The sequence below is a fragment of the Chanodichthys erythropterus genome, chromosome 23 (genome assembly GCF_024489055.1).
Source record: "Chanodichthys erythropterus isolate Z2021 chromosome 23, ASM2448905v1, whole genome shotgun sequence".
Taxonomy (NCBI): Eukaryota; Metazoa; Chordata; class Actinopteri; order Cypriniformes; family Xenocyprididae; genus Chanodichthys; species Chanodichthys erythropterus.
The window spans coordinates 11,729,465-11,748,393 of record NC_090243.1 but is presented as its reverse complement, the minus strand read 5'-3'; the positions used below and the strand labels follow the sequence as shown (position 1 = coordinate 11,748,393).

Below are 18,929 nucleotides of genomic sequence, written 5' to 3'. Positions count from 1 at the left end.
CAGCCAATTTTGGATCTCAGCATCATGCTAAGATGGATAAATGACAGTTTGCAAATATAAAAGTAAAAATTACCATCTCTGGTGAACAATTTTTTTAGGGCAGCAGGGCAGGTATTGACAACCACCTCTCCAATTTCAGCATGGTGCCAGCAAGAAATATTGTCCCACAACCCTCTGCAACCTGTAAGGACATAGAAAACAAAATAAAAGCTCAAAACATGCTGAAATAGCAGAACTTTCAACAAAGTTACTGCAGCACTGCACATGAGAAACTTGACACGTGTTTGACAGGAAACTGGGAAAATTCAGTTTAAGATAAGATCTGCATTCATTTACCAATGTTCTTGAGAGTCTTTTATGTGTTGAGTGTATCTGTACATGTTTTCTCATTTAAGCTGACACACCACAAACATTGCATGGAACATGCCTCGAGCATTTCATTTAGCAGTAAAGGTACTACAGTACAACCAAAAAACCCAAAAAGGAGAAAGTCATTGAATCTCTTGAGACCAGCCCACAGGGACGGGACGCTTTCCAGCATCTATGGTCAGATGAGTGTTTTGTGAAGGTCTGAACATAAATAGAAAGATGGTCAAAGAGGTTTGACAATGAAATCACACCCCCATCCATCTACATCTACAACTCCAAACGCTCTCAGATACAGCACAGCAAAGAGGGCATTTAGTTTCTGTGTACTAAAGGGATATTTTACCTAAAAAAAATGAAAATTTACACACCCTCATCTTGATCCAAATCCGTATGACTTTCTTTCATTTGTGGAATACTAAAAAGTAAAGTTATATATTGATAAGTTTTATAATAATTTCATGTTGTCAATTTGGAACTTGAGAGGGCAAATACCAATTCTGTATATGGAAAAGAGTAACCAGAATATAATATTTTACATTATATACTACCATTAAAAAGTCTGAGGGCAGCAAGATTTGTTTTAAAGGTGCTAAAGAGGATCTTTTGTTTTATACATTTTGCAATATTACTTTAAGCTGTCTTTACTAACTGATAAAAGACAATTTATTAGGTGCACTGAAAGGAATAATATTAATATACATCATCTGTGCACGAGGTAGGGCCTTAAAAACATCAGCCAATCGCGTAAACCATTGGCCCTCTGGCTTGTCAATCACTGCTGTGACGTTCCTTGTGAGAGACGTGCGTGGCTGCGCTCTCCAGTAACTTTCCACACTACACAGGCGCCGCATACAATGTTTTTGTCAGGAGACAGGAGTAACAACTGCAGATTATGAGTTACCTGCGGTGAGTCCGACATAATGAATCCACTAACACGACACAGCAAATGCTGGTGGTAAACACTCGTGTTCCAATACTCGTGCACGAGTTTTGGGAGGCGTTCCCTCGAAAGGAGGAGGGTCTGTTCTTACGCATGCGCTCATTTCAAAAACTCAGTAACAGTCTTTGGTTTCTCAGTCGACGAAAAGATCCTCTTTAGCATCTTTAATGTTTGAAAGAAGTGATTTAGACTTATAGGCTCATCAAGGTTGCATTTATTTGATCAAAAATACATTAAAAACAGCAATATTGTGAAATAATATTACAAAAAACTGTTTTCTATATTAATATATCTTAAAATATAATTTATTCCAGTGATGGCAAAAGCTGAATTTTCAGCATCATCCAATCTTCAGTGTAACATGATCCTTCAGAAATCATTCAGATTTGATGCTCAAGATTTTTTTTTTTATTATTAACAATGTTAAAAACAGTTGTGCTGCTTAATATTTTTGTGGAAACCATAATACGTTTTTTTTAATACGATAATACGATAATACGATTCTTACGATGAAGAGAAAGTTCAAATTAAAAGAATTTTTTTTTTTAAACAATGTACAAATCTTTGATCACTTTTGATCAATTCAATGTATCCTTGTTGAATAAAAGTATTATTTTCTTTTTAAAAACAAATTAATGACCCCAAAACAGTATTGTGTGTATGTAAAAAAAGCTTTTTTGTTCCATAGAAGAAAGTCAGTCATACAGGTTTGAAACGCTATGATGGCGAGTAAATAATGAGAGAATTTTCATTTTTAGGAACTATTCCTTTAAACAGCTGCATCTTCTCTGAAACAGCTGGTCGGTTCAGAGAAAAAATAAGGAATCTAAACTAAGAGAAAACATGTCACTCATCAAGCATTGTTTAAGACACAGTAAACATTGCTTCTGATTGGTCAGCGCTCAGTCCACTGTGCCCTTTTATGAACCATCAGAAATGTGGGATACATTAAGTGGCCCAAACCACTTTTTTCAGCAGTCATCTCCAGAGGGACTTGTCACTCATTTCACCCATACGAATGGTCAAGACCTGTGTGTATTTATTGCCAAATAATTACCATTAATTGGAACATCTGTCCGTTGATGGACACCATGCAGCTGTCATCAAGGCAAACCCAAGCAAAGCAGTGTTGTTCCCACACTTCTGATTTTATTCTAAAGTGGATGCAAAGCATGTAGAACAATGCAAAACTAACATGTAAAAATGAAGAAAATATTGTCTATGATTGTACATTGATTAAGGCTATTTTGTGTTTAAGTTTAGTTGTTTAACATTAGAATTGTCACATAAATAAACAAATGCCAAATATGGTCCCTGGCTATTATTGACCGCGGGTTGTATGATTACAGCCAATGACCAGAGATGATACGAGCTGGGAAAATGCAGAAGAAAGGCCTTTTGAAACACAGGCATCAGTAACACTGAGTCATCACTAAAACATCTGGCTTGTTAAAAGCTTCAAAGTAGAATCTGAGAGCTCTCATCATAAGTATCTCTGTTCCAATAAAAAAATAAAGCAATATATCTTCCGTTACCTCATCCAGACTCACTTAAATCAATTTAGTTTGTTAGGATAGCGTATGAAGTATATATAAACATACAAAAGTTTGGGGTCAGTAAGATGACCCTAGAAAATAAATGAATGCTTTTTAATTCAGCAAGGATGCATTAAATTGATCAAAAGTGACATTTACAATGTTACAAATCATTTCTATTTAAAAAAAAAAACTGTTCTTTTGAACTTTCTATTCATCAAAAAAAACTTTTAAAAAAAGTATCAGGGTTTCCGCAAAAACATAGTAGAACAACTGTTTTCAACATTAACAATGTTTCTGGAGCATCAGATCCGCATATTAGGATCATGTGAAAACTAAAGACTGGAGTAATGATACTTAAAATTCAGCTTGGATATCACAGGAATAAATTATATCAAAACGGAAAACAGTTACTTTAATTTGTAATAATGTTCAACAATATTACTGTTTTACTGTATTTTTGATCAAATAAATGCAGCCTTGGTGAGCATAACAGACATCTTTCAAAAACACACAAAAAAGACATAATTGTAAGATAAAGTTAAGAATAAATAAGTCAAGAAATAGACACAATTGTGAGACAAAGTTACTGAGAGGGAAATGTGGGTCATGTCCAACAGAGTGGTACAAGGATGACACATTTTTGTAGGCCAGCCCGGAAGTTAGCATCACCCTGGTTCCCTCAATAAAATCCCAAAAGAATTTTTCCATTGGTTTTCGGATAGTTCCAGAAAATAAGGTCTGTGACTAACAAAAGCTTATGATTTTTACATGTTTTGTTCGTAAATACAATTGACTAAAGCTAAACATACATTTTAAACCCTAATAAGTACTCAAATGATTTGAGGAAAGTAATTCTCTCAGTTCAATTGAGAAATGCGGAAATTGACAACTCAGTTTAACTGAGTTGACCTAATGTGGTCTTTTCATTGAATTAACTTAAATGTTTAAGTACAAATAACTTAAAAGGCTACTGTAAATGAAATACGTTGGCATGACTTCAACATCACCATTACTAAGCTTCCGACAACTCTATCTTTAAAACATTTTAAAGACTGAAAGAGTCTTTAAAACAAGAGTGCAATTATAAACACAACGAGGCTGTGTAAGCGGACTAGCGAGTAGATGACTTTACCTTTTTGTTGTGACTATGTTTAATGTCTTTGACAACCTCTGTAGTCCCATTTAGCCACTTGTTAGCAACTGCTTTTTTCAAGACACATAATAGCTTAAAAAAAAATCACAAGTAGGCTATTACTGGTGTGTTTTATGTCATAGAATAAAACATGAAAATATCTTGAGCTTGTGTTCACCATCAAAACACATAAAAAAAAACCCCATTAACTTCAGGACGATGGAACCGGAATTCGTTTCCAGGTTTTGGCCTAGAAAAATATGTCATCCCTGCACCATTCCACCAAACCAATCCAGACAAAATAAATATCACATTCAACATTGACCTTAAAAGCTGGAGCCAAAAGCAACTCAATGACTATCAGCCAACAGTAAATGTGATTCTACATCTGCCAGAGCATTGCTACACACCAACAGAAAAACAATGAGACATTAACTGATTATGTAGGACAAACACTGCGGTGAGAGCTCATTCAGATTTCTTTCACTGTAATGTGTGTGGGAAACATAACACAAACACACACAACACTTCACATCTTACAATGTTTGCCTACTAGTGAAATGTAGTTTCACATTCTGACCATACAACTCAATGCTGTAAGTGGATTTAGAAGATGATGTAACGTGCGTGTGCACAAATACACACACTAATACAGTACCTTTGGTGTGAGGAGGAAAATTATCTGCCAGCACGTCCAAACATTCCTTCTCGGCCATCTGCAGTTCATACAGAAAGTGACAGTTTGCATGTCTCCCGCTGACCTTCAGGGGCAAAGGAAAGAAAATCAACCGTATGATACTGCCACTCAAAAAGTAGTGAAAAACATCTCAGTCAGTGTTGTGTCAGTGATACTATTTTAATATAGTTATAGTTATATAACTAATTATAGTTTTTAGTAATTTAGTTGGGTTTTTGCTATTTTTATAAAAAAAAAAAATGTTCAAAAAAAAGAGTCTATAAACAGTTTTAGGGATCAATACATGGGGTAAGTTGTCATAATGAAACCTGCTATTAAACGGCCGATTATAGGTTTTTCAGCAATATTTAAACAGTAAAGCATTTAAAAAAAAATTAAACGAAACATCAAAAGGTAACATACAAAAAATTCCAAACTATTTGTTTTGGCCAACAAATCTTGCAATTATTAAATAAAAAAAAAAAAAAATTACTTAAAAGTAATAAGACATTATATATATATATATATATATATATATATATATATATATATATATATATATATATATATATATACAGCTATGAAAAAAAAATTAAGAGACCACTTAACATTGATTTCTGAAATTGGAGTGGTCTCTTAATTTTTTCCATAGCTGTGTATATATATATATATATATATATATATATATATATATATATATATATATATATATATACATACACACACACACATATAATTTACAAAAATTTGTTTTTTAAAGTCTATATTTTTTAGGTTTTTTTTTTTCTTCAGTTTAAAGGATTAGTCCACTTTAAAATTAAAATTAACCCAAGCTTTACTCACCCTCAAGCCATCCTAGGTGTATATGACTAATCGGAGTTACAATAATAAATATCCTGACGCATCCAAGCTTTATAATGGCAGTGAACGGGACCAATGAGTATGGACTTCAAATAAGTGCATCCATCCATCATTAACTATGGATATTTTTCTTACACAAACGCATCGCTTCGCTTCAGAAGGACTTTATTAACCCCCGGAGCCGAGTGGAGTACGTTTATGATGGATGGATGCACTTTCTTGAGCTTCTCATACTCATTGGTCCCGTTTACTGTCATTATAAAGCTTGGATGAGTCAGGATATTTATTAATACAACTCAGATTGTGTTCATCAGAAAGAAAAAAATTATATACAACTAGGATGGCTTGAGGGTGAGTAAAGCTTGGGCTAATTTTCATTTTAAAGTGAACTAATCCTTTAAGTTATTTTTGTACATCAAATTAAACTAAATGAATATGAAAAAAACTTTTTTTATGGATTTAGTAAACTAAAATAACCCTGGTCTCAGTAACAATACACATCTGCACAGACATGCACCCTGCAGCTTATTGAGATCTACATAAACATCATGAGGTTTGTCACCTGAAGGCAGAGTTTGAAGTAAAGCAGTGCTGAATTGCTAAGACGGCTAGCTGGTGACATCATCCAAAATGACTGATCAACACAGTCGGACTCAAAGCTAGTGTGATCAAAGAGCCACCACAAAGCCTGTTCAACTGATGGACTAAAACTCCTCTATTATAAGAACTGTAATGATATCAAGGGAATTAACCAGAGTCACATGAAGTCTTGGGTGAAAGATCTCATCACTTGGTGCTTAGTCATGGATTTTTGCTACAAATTCATTCTAAAAGCACAGGCTGTTAGAATTTAAAATCGGAATTTAAAAAAAAACAAGCATTCTATTTGACATCAAAGACCGTAAGAAAGTTTTAAAAAAAATGAAACCCAAATGTTTGAAACACAAGGTCACCGTATGCGTGTTTGCGCTGCGTGTGTGAACTCTTAGTCACTTTGGCTTCTGGTTTTTCCAAGTGAACAGCACAGAGACAAATCAGCTCGGATCAGAACAGGAATAAGCCTACACTTTAAGTCTGTCATTGCTCATCTCTTTCAAAATCTTAAGCTACATCTCAGTATTCAGCTGAGCAGAGCTTTCCATTATGTATCACAGCTAGAACGATCTCCACACACGCTAATGATATGAATGATTGTATCAGGATTATTCTGAATCATTACTGTCAGAGCAAACGCACGCTGACCGAGATTAACTCAGGCTGAGAGCAATTATAGCCAAGTAGAAAACAGATTTGACATTCTCACTGTTTTTTTTTTTTATATAGCTTTCTCAGCTTCCAGAGAGAGAATGGATTCAAGTATGTGGATTACCAAAACTCTGAATCCAAACATCTCAGCATTACTAAAAATATCCAAATGAGCTTCAAGAGTGTTCCTTTTGCATATCTTAATGACATTTGTGAGAAAAGTGCAACACATGTATCAGTCCTGTCCCGGTTTAGCAGACTGAGTCTCGTCAGCAGCCGGTCGCCAGGGCACATATCTGACTCATCCTTCTGCTTCATGGGAATTGACATGTTTTTCGAAAATAATTTGTTGAGGAAACTAATAGAGGTTTTGTAGTTGAAAGGGGAGCATCTGGTGCAATAAACATGTAAAACAGCTCCACCTGAGATTGATGCTTTCTAAAAGTAAACTAAGTGACGGGGATGCAAAAAATGTCAAAAATGAAATGAATATTTCAGATGATCAGATAAATGGCACTTATCAGAGTTCTAAAGGATGTTTCAAGTAAATATTACCAACATTTACCTGAAAAAGTCATTTTAAATACCATATAGGCAAGACAGTTCAAAGGTTTGCTCAGCAGGGCTGCATTTATTTCTAAAATACAGTAAAAATTGTATTGTGAAATATCATTACAATAAAAAAATAAGTGTTTTACATTTTAATATATTTTAAAGTTTTATTTTTTCCTGTGATGGCAAAGCTGAATTTTTCAGCATCATCACTCCAATTTCAGTGTCACATGATCCTTCATAAATCATTCTAATATACTGATTTGGTGCTTAAGAAACATTTGCAAAACAGTTGTTCTGCTTAATATTTTGTGGAAACTGTGACAGGATTCTTTGATGAATAGCCGCCCAATAGAACAGCATTTATTTGAAAAGTTTATTTAACTATGTAAAAGTCTTTACTATCCCTTTTGATCAATTTAATGTGTCCTTGCTCAATAAAATATGAATTTCTTTTATCCTTTTTCTATAAAAATGGTCATAAGTTGACATTTTTTCCACGTCCTAACTATACAGAGTAAGTTATAACATAGAAACTTGCTATTAAACAGCCTATTATTGGTTTTTCAGCAATATTAAAAAGTACAATATTTATGAAACTTAAAGCAATAAATGAAACAGAAAAACATAGCATACATATATATCAAACTATTTGTTTTGACCAACAAATATTGTAATTAATAAAAAAAGGCAATAAGACGTAATGACATAATAAGACCTAAGGCAATGTAAGTTGTATATATGCAATATATAAATTTACTTTCTAAAAATGTGACAGCTTCCCCCAACCTGAGGATTTTTAGCCATTTGAAACTAACAAACAAAACTACTAGAGAAAACAAAATTGTGTATTTGACTTTTTACTCTATTATAATGAGGTACAGCCCTTGTGATTTGCCCTGGTCTCCTATAAATAGGCAGAAGCTGAAGCAGCAACATATCCAGTGCATTTTCATCTTTAAAGGCATAGTTCACAAAAAAAAAATAATTTCTGTCATTAATAACTCACATTCATGTCATTCCAAACCTGTAAGACCTTTGTTCATCTTCAGAACACAAATTAAGATATTTTTGATGAAATACAAAAGTTTTTTTTTTAATCCTCAATCGAATGCAACAAAATTAACACATTCAAGGTCCATAAAAGTAGTAAAAACATCATTAAAATAGTCAACTACAGTGGTTCAACCCAAGGTTATTTTCGTAAACGAAAACTGAAACTAAGACTAAAACTATCAGTTAAAAAACATTTTCGTTAACTGAAATAAAATGTAAAATTCATAATAAATGAAAAACTAAAACTAAACGAAACTAGCAACAGTTATTGAAAAACTAACTGAAATAAAATAATAATTATCAAAAATAAGTATTCGTTTTCGTAATTAATAAACTCTCATCCCGTGGCGGAAAATCTGATGTGGTTTAGTTTAAAACCAAACAGGCTGTATAATACATTTACCTGTAGATGGCGCTTTATGCATGTGAGGTTAGCTGAGGCTGATAGCAACATCAGTTAACTGATAAATACGACAGACATGAATGATGGCAGGGGGTAAGAAACGACAGAGCCCTGTTCGGGACTATTTCGGATTTAATTCCGAAACAGGAAAAAGCAAATGCATTGTCACGCTGAATAATACACTTTGTGGTGTTGAAATTAAGGGGAAAAAAATCCCACAAACCTTAAAGTACATTTGCAAACCAACCATCGTGAAGAATACAAATCCTTCATGGCGAAAGATTCAGAAAGGAAGACTACCATCGGTAATGATAAAGTCAACGAGGGTGCTAGTAGTTCTCATGCACATTTGAAACCTTTAAGATTGTATTAGTCTGTTTTTGCTAAATTAATATTCAACACATACACACAAACTCAAAAAGTGGAAGTGTTCTGTTAGCTGCTAAACTATAATTACTAAAACTATAACTGAAACTAATTAAAATAAAAACTAAATAGAAATGTGTTTGCGAAATAAAAACTAAACTAAAACCATTCATGAAACGAACTAAAACTAAACTTAAATTTAAAGCAAAATTGAAAACGATATTAAAATAAAAACTAATTTAAAAAAGCAAAACTATAATAACCTTGGTTCAGCCTTAATGTAATGAAGCGAAGAGAATACTTTTTGTGTGCAAAAATTATTTACAGACGTAAACACAGAAGGGTTGAACTGTATTCACTGCGTCAACTGTGTACGAGTCTGACAGGGTAGAGAAGAAATTGTTGAATAAAGTCGTTATTTTTGTGTTGTTTTGGGGAACAAAAAGTATTCTTGTTGCTTTAAGGTTGAACACTGTAGTCATGTTGACTATTTTTACAATGTCTTTAATACCTTTCTGGACCTTGAATGACCGAAATTACATTGCTTTCTATGGGGGATAAAAAAAAAATAACCTTGGATTTCATCAAAAATATCTTAATTTGTGTTCCGAAGATGAACGAAGGTCTTACGGGTTTGGAACGTCATGAAGGTGAGTTATTAATGACAGAAATTACATTTTTGGGTGAACTAACCCTTTAAATAAAGGTGATCTTTAATTTCAGTGTTAGTAACGTCATTCTATTTGTAATATCCTTCTGCACCCTGCTGTACTGCTGTGCATGTGTGACACACTTTCCTGCTCGCTCATGTTTAAACCCCACTGGAGTAACTGCCACCACGAACTCATTTCCATAAGTTGTTTTAGGACTGCAGATTTATTTGAAGGTTATGGGGGAAATTTACTTCAAATAAAATGTAGTCACTGGTCATTTATTTTCACTGAAAACAATGGCAAAGCACAGCACAGAAAGCATCTAGTTAAATCAGATTGCGGGTGGTTAATGTTACACACAAAAGTGGTGTGACTGTTCAAGTTTACACCTAACATGACTTGTTTTTGTGCTACTATGTTTCTGTTCTGACAGTCAGGTGATTTAAACTGCAAGAGGTGAATCTGGATTCTGGCAGTCCTTTAGTGAATTCAAGTGGGTCAGCTGGAAAACATGAAACTTTGCAAATGTCATCATCTGATTATCTGAGAACGTGTGGTCTTGTGTTGACGGCGAAAAGCAGTTGCGCAACTGTTATCGGTTTGCAAGCCAACTTTCCATTTCTCACACTACAGCATAAAGCATTGTTCAAAAAGTAATTAACGAGAATAAGAAATGCATTTAAAGGTCAAAAGCGTTCGGAGGTTTTATTGCTTTGTTTAAACAGTTGCGCTCCACACAAAATGCTGTGTTATTACTAACATAAACAATGGAAATTCATTAGAAAAATTATATTAGACAATTGTTTTTTTTTTTGTCTGATTACTCAAAGTATTTAGTAGAAAAATATCTTCTGGATTATTGTCATTTTTGTTTAGCACAGGGTTGGGGGAAAAAAATGTTCTTTCTGCCACTAAAACATTTCCGAACAACAAAAGCCTGTCATCGAAATACAACAGAATGCCATCAAACCCCAGGAGGATGAGGAGTAACAAAAAAAAGACATTAAATGCTGCTGTATGAAATTGGTCAGGGATTGAATGGATTGAATTGTAATAGAGCACAACCACACACAACTTCCTCTCAGAGCTTTGATGGGATCTCTGTGTAATATGTCTTCAGTATCTGAGGATACCTCTTGATCCACGGATTGAAAACCTAGTTTTAGGGACTTTTGGGGGCAGATATTGCATGAGCTTTACAAATCACTGCAAATTAAAAAAGTAGTACAACAAGAAAATGTTATTTTAAATAAATATAACCATTGCTGCGCACAAAACAATTACGTTTAGGTGTATTCTCAATACTAATCCATGACAAAGACTGTAGAGCGGAAAACATATCAAGGATAGTCATCTTGTATCATAATCCCTGTAGAAGACAGATACATGTACAATTAAAAAATTCTGCAGCTTACTAACATCGAGTTTGTGTGTACCTTTGCCTTTGGGGATGCAGCCATATGGACACAGAGTGTTGCACTTTAATTAAGGTCATAAAGAGATGCTCAGTGATCTACAAGATAAGTAACTGATAAATGGACTTTTGAATAGATAAGCTTAGGCTTATTTAAAATGAGATTAACAGCAGAGCTTGTAAACAATAGATTATATAAGTTTATTTATGGTGCATCGCTTTTCCTGCGATATCAAACTATTTATCTTTGACATTGCTATGTGCACACACACAAAAAAAATCATATTTTTGATCAGTATCTTTTATAAACAGCCTTAAAACACGATGAATTTACCTTAGAAAATACAAGTGAATAAGAGAACGTATCTTGAATATTAGTGAACTTGGTATTTTTGTGTACTTTCTAACAGCAGTATTTTAATCCAGTTAAAAAAAAAAAAATTCAACTTTATAACTGCATTAGGAGACCAAGCAATTTTGCATGCTCTTCTTAAAATGTTTAACGAAAATAATTCTAATTGTAGCTGGGAAAAAAAAAAAAAAAAAAAAAAAAAAGCATATAGGTTTTTACTTGTCTGTAAACCACCAGTTTTATACTGCACAGCAAGAAACTGAGTAGCTCGTGCCCCGATGAACCTTTCCGTGAGACCCCTTTGGGCGAAACACCTGAATCACCACACATAGAGCCTGTCTAGAATAGCCCTGACCCACTTCTCTTCAAAACATTATGTTATGTTCTCTTTTTAGCATATTTAAAATTGTAATTTAATTTAAAGCTGTATAAGAGTGTATAGTACAAACAGAACTGAAAGCTAAAAGTCTGAATGACTCAAGGTTGATGCTAAATGAAGATCAATAAACCAAATCTACATAAAATAGAAATTATGTACTTTTAATACTAATGGACAACATACTCTGCAAATAACATTTTCAGAATAATCTTAGATTGCATAAAATCAGACTTTTTGCATAAAAAGGAGGCTGTGGCTTCACAATTTTTACTCAAGAAGTTTATACTTTATAACCATTCAAAAAAGCCAAAAACACCCAAGAAAAAATAATGCATGTTGTCCTTCTGTGCCCCAATAAGTGGGGATGTCGTAATGGGGTATGTTGTCATATCATAGCTTGACAGCCTATTATAAGCTTTTTAAAAATTAAAGCAATTACGAAGCACAAAATGATTCATGAAACGGCAAAAATCTGTTATTCTTCTGATAGTAGCTGGCTTTGACATGGTTTCTAACTAGTCCAAGCTGGTCATTTGTGGTCAGCGTGGTTAGACCAAACACATCTCAATGATGGCTCAGCTGGAAGTCCAGCAGGGCTGAGATCAACCTAATAGACCACCTTGTACCAATAACAAACAATCTATCATGTTCCAAAACCAGTTTGACCAACATAAGCCGATATGTAAGTTGACTAAATTGTAACTTTCATAAATTTTAGAGCAGAGAATTGCTCTAAAGTTTTTTGTAGCATTGTAATTGCATCAAATACATTTGTTATGTTATTCATGTATTTATTTAATAGATCTCTATAATTAATAATTTGCATAAACTATAAATATGAGAACATTTTTCAACCTCTTAATTTAAATATACCTTCATTATATAGTTAACACTTGTCTGAAACCACTTACCGTGGTTTTAATGTATTAACTCTTTTACTTAGCAGCTATGACTAAAACATGATAGTTTGGAAGACACAATTCACTGACATCGTAATGGATAAGGGTTTTAACTCGGTTTGAAACCAACATACAAAACCACAACTAAAGAAAACTCGCATTTGTTGTGATTTAACTTTTCACTCACAAATCTCATATTTACTGAAATACAGTCCTTATGACAACATTTTGACAGTTGAAACACGCGCGCCTGAGGCTGAGAAATTCATAACTACCGGTGCAGGTAGGTTACTTACCGAGTGCGCGTGCCAAACTAAGAGAAGAGCCAAACACTTCACGAGGTTCATGTTCATTTCTTGCTGTTTTCATAAATAATATCTCGTTAGCATAAATTCCAGCCAGTCCTCAATATCAAGAGCGAGAAGTCATGCTGGAGGACAGAAAAAAACACGTCACTTGTGTCAAGATGTCCGGTGAAAACACTTCTGAGCGCGCAAAATTCGCGTGTAGAGTGTAGGATGGATGAACGCGCGAGCGCGCGCGTGCGCCCGTCCACTGAGGGGAGGCTGTTGATTCTGTTCCTCCTCCTCTAGATCATCAGAAGCGCCTTATGCACACATCTTACACTGCCAGCACTTGGAGAGATATTTAACTGGCATTCATTTCAAACACTTTGAGTGTTTATCTGCTTTGAGGTCACTCAAATTGGGGTGATTTTGTTGATTATGGGCTAAATAGGGCTTGTTGTCACACTTTTTACTCCAGTAAATATTTATCAGAGTAGACTTAGTTTTGAAAGTCAGTCTCTGTATAGACACATACCCCAAATCACGCTGATCGAACATTTCCACTGCCCAGGAAAAACGTGTAGGTCACTGAGCTTTTGAGGCAACATGCCCCAATTTAATTTGTTCCAATAGAAATGGCCTTTATAGGCTTTTAGAAAACATTTAAATAATAAATAATTGTCTATAATAAAAGACTCCATGAAATGTCAAAAATATAAAAATAATTGTTTTAGCCAACAAACATTGCATTAAATACGCTTCAACTTGACCTTTTTGAAAAATAACCCTTCCTGTCATAAAGACAGAATTTAAAATAATACTGTACATTCACACTGTAAAAAAAGAATTGTTGTTTAACTTAAAAAAGTAAGTTACATGTTACCTTTAAATTTTGAGTTCATTGAAATTAAAAATTTGAGTTAATACAATAAAGGTGATTGGTTTAATCAACAGAAACTCAAGATATTATGTTATCTGAACCACATTAATTATCTAAGCTGAATGAAAAAGGAAAAAATGTTGTGAAAACAAATCATGAAAATAATATTTTACAGTGCACATTTGCTACAGGGCTCCCTAAAGCATGGGGCCTGATGCGGTCACAGCAGTTGCACCACCCTAAGGACAGCCCTGCTCTTACATTTGCTCTTGTAAGTGGACTTTTGACTAAACCTTATAAACGTTAAGCTCAATGTTATATGAAACTAAACAACACTGTGATATCTTGGTGTGAAAAGCACAAATCATTAGGCCTTTAGAGAGAAGAACATTTGGGTAACAAGCACAAAAATGAATGTAAGTGTGAAGTGGATTCTAACAGGCAGTGGAAGATTTGATTACTTAAATGTGAAACCACAAGGTATGTAGCTCATAGATGTGATAATATAGATAGAGTGACCACATACAACAACAAAAAAATCCTTTCTATAAAGTGCAAGTAGTTGTGTATATAGAGGAAACATATTGCCTTTTTGTGCCTGTCTGGTTTTACTGTTTTTCAACTATGAATTCATGTTCAATGTTCACACTGCAATTCTTTGTTTGACACTTCAAATTTTAGGATTAATCATTGATAAAACTGTTAAATACAGAACAGCTAAATCTGTATTTGAAAGATCTCCCACGAATGACGCTGTCAGTGTGTGTGTAGCGGGTCAGTTGAGCTAAACGGCAGCTTAATAAATCACAACTTTCTCAGCACTAAAGTGCAGTTCCAGGAAATCACCTCATTGTGTTTGTTCTTGGTCAGTTAATGTGACTGTGTGAACATGTGAGACAGATGCGGAAATAGTAAATCAAAAAGCAGCCATTGACTGTTTTCCTCTGTCTGAACTGATGGGAGGAAGAGTGTATCAAACAGAAACATAGTAATATACGAGTTGTCTTAACTGTTATAAGGCCAGACGTTATAAAGTACAGCTTGTGCATTTACTTGAGGATATTGTTCAAAAATACATACAAGAATTTGCTCATTAACGACTTCATAGCCTAGTTATTCTGCTGCATGGCCGGGATTTGACATGACAGTGACCTCTTCTGGTTGTCCTAGGGCTAATGTGACACATTATAAACCATCCTGCCATATAATGAGCTTTGGATGAAACCATCCCAAATGATGTTTGAGAACGCATGTCATTCGAATGCAAACCAGACATTAGCCAGACAGATAAAAACACAATTTAATCCGCGTATTTTGAGATCAGTAAAACTATGCAGGATTGTATGAAGCTTGAATAAAAGCATTTCCATAAAATATGAGTAGCAAGTTTTATTTTGCAGTAAGCTGGATGATCATAGACAATGTGGAAAGATGAACAGAAGACATTACTCTCTCAAATCCAGACCATCTGCACTGGAACATTTCACAAAGGAAAATACTGACATGTAGTTGATCATCATTTATGGCTTTTGATACTGGCATATGCTTTTACGTTCCCAAAAAATGCACTTTGCGTCAGATGCGTATATTAAAATAAAACCCAGATGGGATTTCTCCTTCTATGGAGATTCAATGGTTTATCATTTCCTAAAAAGTCTGAAAAGGAAAAATGAAAAGAGTGCAGTAAATAGAGTCGAGATTAAGGCCTGCACTGATAGTTCCTACAGATAGTGGACTGATCCTGGATATGTCATTATGAAGGGATTCAGTTCAGACAGGAATCTGTAATCTGATATTAGACTGGTAGTCTCACTTATTTCATAGGTTGAGGGAGACAAAAATATAGTTTTTAATGTACACTCAGTTCTAAAGCTTTTGCTGAGAGAAAAATAGCCTATTACATTGTACAAAACAATCCGCCATGCAACAAGAATGCTGCTACACTCTTAAAAATAAAGGTTCTTTATTGCCATCAGTGGTTCCATGAAGGACCTAAACAACGAACAAAAGCTTCTTTAAAGTGGAAAAAGGTTTTTCAGTTTAAGAAATTCTTCATACTAAGGCCCTGTTTACACTAGTGCGTTTTCGTTTTAAAACACATAAGATTTGCTACGGTTTCACCTTTCGTTTGCACTATACGCCAGAGTTTTTGAAACTCGAAAACGGGACATTTGAAACCGCTGGAGACCCCGTTTTAGTTTAAAAATGCCAGGGTTGAGTTTATAAACGGACCAAAACTGAGACTTTTGAAAACGATGGCGTGGCTGCCCACATTCACTCTGTGTATTCTTAAAGACTATATAAACAATAACATGGAGACTGAACTGGAATTTTTGCTGGCTTTGGTCAAAGTCCCTTTGAATGGGGAAACATCAAATTCTCCAAAACTGTTCACCAACCTTACGATTACATTTCATATTTGAAATCACCAATGAAATCAGACAACAGCTGTCTTATAAATGTTTTATCCAAATATGCATTTTTTTTTTAAATTCTGCAGTTAATACTGTTTAAAGCGCATGCCCAGTGAATGAACGGTCATGTGACATGCGTTTTCGGCAAAGACTATAGAATAACACAAGACTGTCACTCGCATAGTTTTGAATGGGAGAAAGTGTAACGCGCAATATGGCGGAATAAGTCCCGCCTTCTAAATAAGAGCCAATCGCCGACTGGTAAAGTCATCGCATCACTTCAGCTGCCGTTAGAATCACCGGTTTCTATCCACCTGTTTCCGCGGGGCGCTACTGTAAAAGAGAACGTGGGTACAACTTCCGGTAAGGTGGCGGAAGTAGCATACCAATGGTATTTTGTGTGCTAATTAGCGAAGAGGCTTAGTGTTTTTTGGATCATTGTTTACTTTGTAAAGTTGCAAATCTTTATGAGAGATGTCGTTACTGTGTTCAGGGACAACATCTCAGTTTACTACATTCTTAGTTAATAATATCACAATACAATAAACACTTGCGCATGCGCATTAGCTTGATCCAGCCTGAAAAAAATAGTTTTTTTTGTGTCATGATTCGAGTGTTTAAAACCGGTTGTTGTTAGATTTCATTGGTGATTTCAAACATGAAATTTAATCGTAAGGTTGGCGAACAGTTTTGGAGAATTTGATGTTTCCCCATTCAAAGAGATTGCATGATGCCCAGGATGCCCGAGAGGCGTTTCAAAGATGGCCGCCGAGTGAAATGACTTGTCTTAAAGGGACTCTGGTTTTCGGTCTTGTAGTGTAGACGAGATTGTTTCTGAAACGCTGTGAAAAAATGTCAGTGTAGATGAGGATAATTTTCATCTTAAAACGCTGTTTCAAAACAAAAACGCACTAGTGTAAATGGGGTCTAAGAAAAAGAAAAAAAAAAAAGAGCTTATTTTAAGTGCGTTTTTGTTTTAAAACAGCATTTTAAAATGACAATAAAGCCAGCAAAGATTGCAGTTCATTCTCCATGTTATTGTTTATACGGTCCTCAAGGATACGCAGAGCAAACGTGGGCAGCCACGCCATCATTTTCAAAAGTCTCCGTTTTGGTCCGTTTATACTGAAATGAATCCCCGGCGTTTTCAAACTAAAAAGGACTCTGCAGCGTCTCCATTTTTGTAGTGTAATAACAACACGCGTAACCGTAGCAAAAGTTATGCATTTTAAAACGAAAATGCATTAGTGTAAACGGGGCCTAAGAGTGTTCAATACTACAAAATTTAAATATTGAAAAGAATATGTCTAACCGCTGGTAACTTTATGCCTGTAAACATTATGCCTGAGCATCAACAATAAAAACGAGCCTTTGCATAAGAATATATGACTTCTGTAGTGATGTATACAATTGGAACAGAATTATTTAGTGTCTTCTGAGTGTTCTCATTCTTGCCAAATACTTTCTTTAAAAAAGGACATATAAGCAGACTTTGCCAGAGTAATAGAAATAATGACAAACATTTTGTCAACTGTTAAGATGTGTTTAGACTTTTCAATTTTTTGTTGTGATATTTAAGTGAGGGAAAATGTAAGCACACGAGGATCCAAATAAATTTGGCTATGCAAACTTTTACGGAGAACTGTGAACATTCACTGCAGTCCAGCCCTCATAATGGTAAAACAGCCGAATACTTTCCATTTCTGGGATATTACCTATGAAAATGCATTCAGATCTCTGACATAGCAGCTCATAGGGACATGGCTAATTCAAGTTCAGACTATACAATCACTGCGCAATACCTCTCTCATTCTGTCATAACATACTTTTGTAAGTACCAAAACTCACATTGTTCTGTTCATGTTAAGCAATGAATGAAATATTAGTGCTCAACAGATGTACATTGACAGTAAAAACCCAATGGGAAAAGAAAAAGGACAATAATAAAACAGTTGGGCTTTCACTAAAAAATTTAAACAGACCATAGAGGTGACATGAAGCACTAGTATTTGTTAACTGTATATTCATCTTTATTTATAGGTTGCAGACATTTTGGTGTCAGTCTGTGTTAATTTAGCACCATCTGCTGGAGCTTCTTCTTAAAGGGCTAGTTCACCTAAAAATAAAATTTTTTGTCATTTACTCACCCAAGTTGTTGTAAACCAGTATGAGTTTCTTTGTTCTGTTGAACAGGAAAGATGATGTTGGTAACAGTTGCTGGCCCCCATTGACTAAAATATTATGGAAGTCAATGGGGGTCAACTGTTAACAAAATTCTTCAAAATATCTTCTCTTGTGTTCAACAGAATTATAATTCTTATAATTCATATATATATATATATATATATATATATATATATATATATTTTTTTTTTTTTTTTTTTAGGTGAACTATCACTTTGAGGGTAATGAGAATTATTTTGGGAATAAAAATACTCCAGTCCAAAGAAATAACAGGTCTTATAATATATTTGTGTGAGCTGCAATTAGTGAACAACTTATGCAACATTACA

At 34.5% G+C, this 18,929-nt stretch overlaps 1 protein-coding gene across 1 annotated transcript in view; it reads right to left on the bottom strand.

The window, feature by feature from the left end:
* The window catches only part of vipr2 (vasoactive intestinal peptide receptor 2), a 46,468-nt gene extending 33,149 nt beyond the window's left edge, over positions 1 to 13,319 (bottom strand). Inside the window, exons 1-3 of the mRNA XM_067377913.1 lie at positions 13,132 to 13,319; positions 4,638 to 4,740; positions 74 to 181 (exon numbers count right to left, since the gene is read on the bottom strand). Coding sequence (XP_067234014.1) covers positions 74 to 181; positions 4,638 to 4,740; positions 13,132 to 13,188 — 268 coding nt within the window. The 5' untranslated portion in view covers positions 13,189 to 13,319. The remainder of the gene's footprint in view (positions 1 to 73; positions 182 to 4,637; positions 4,741 to 13,131) is intronic.
* Positions 13,320 to 18,929: the final 5,610 nt, after the last annotated feature.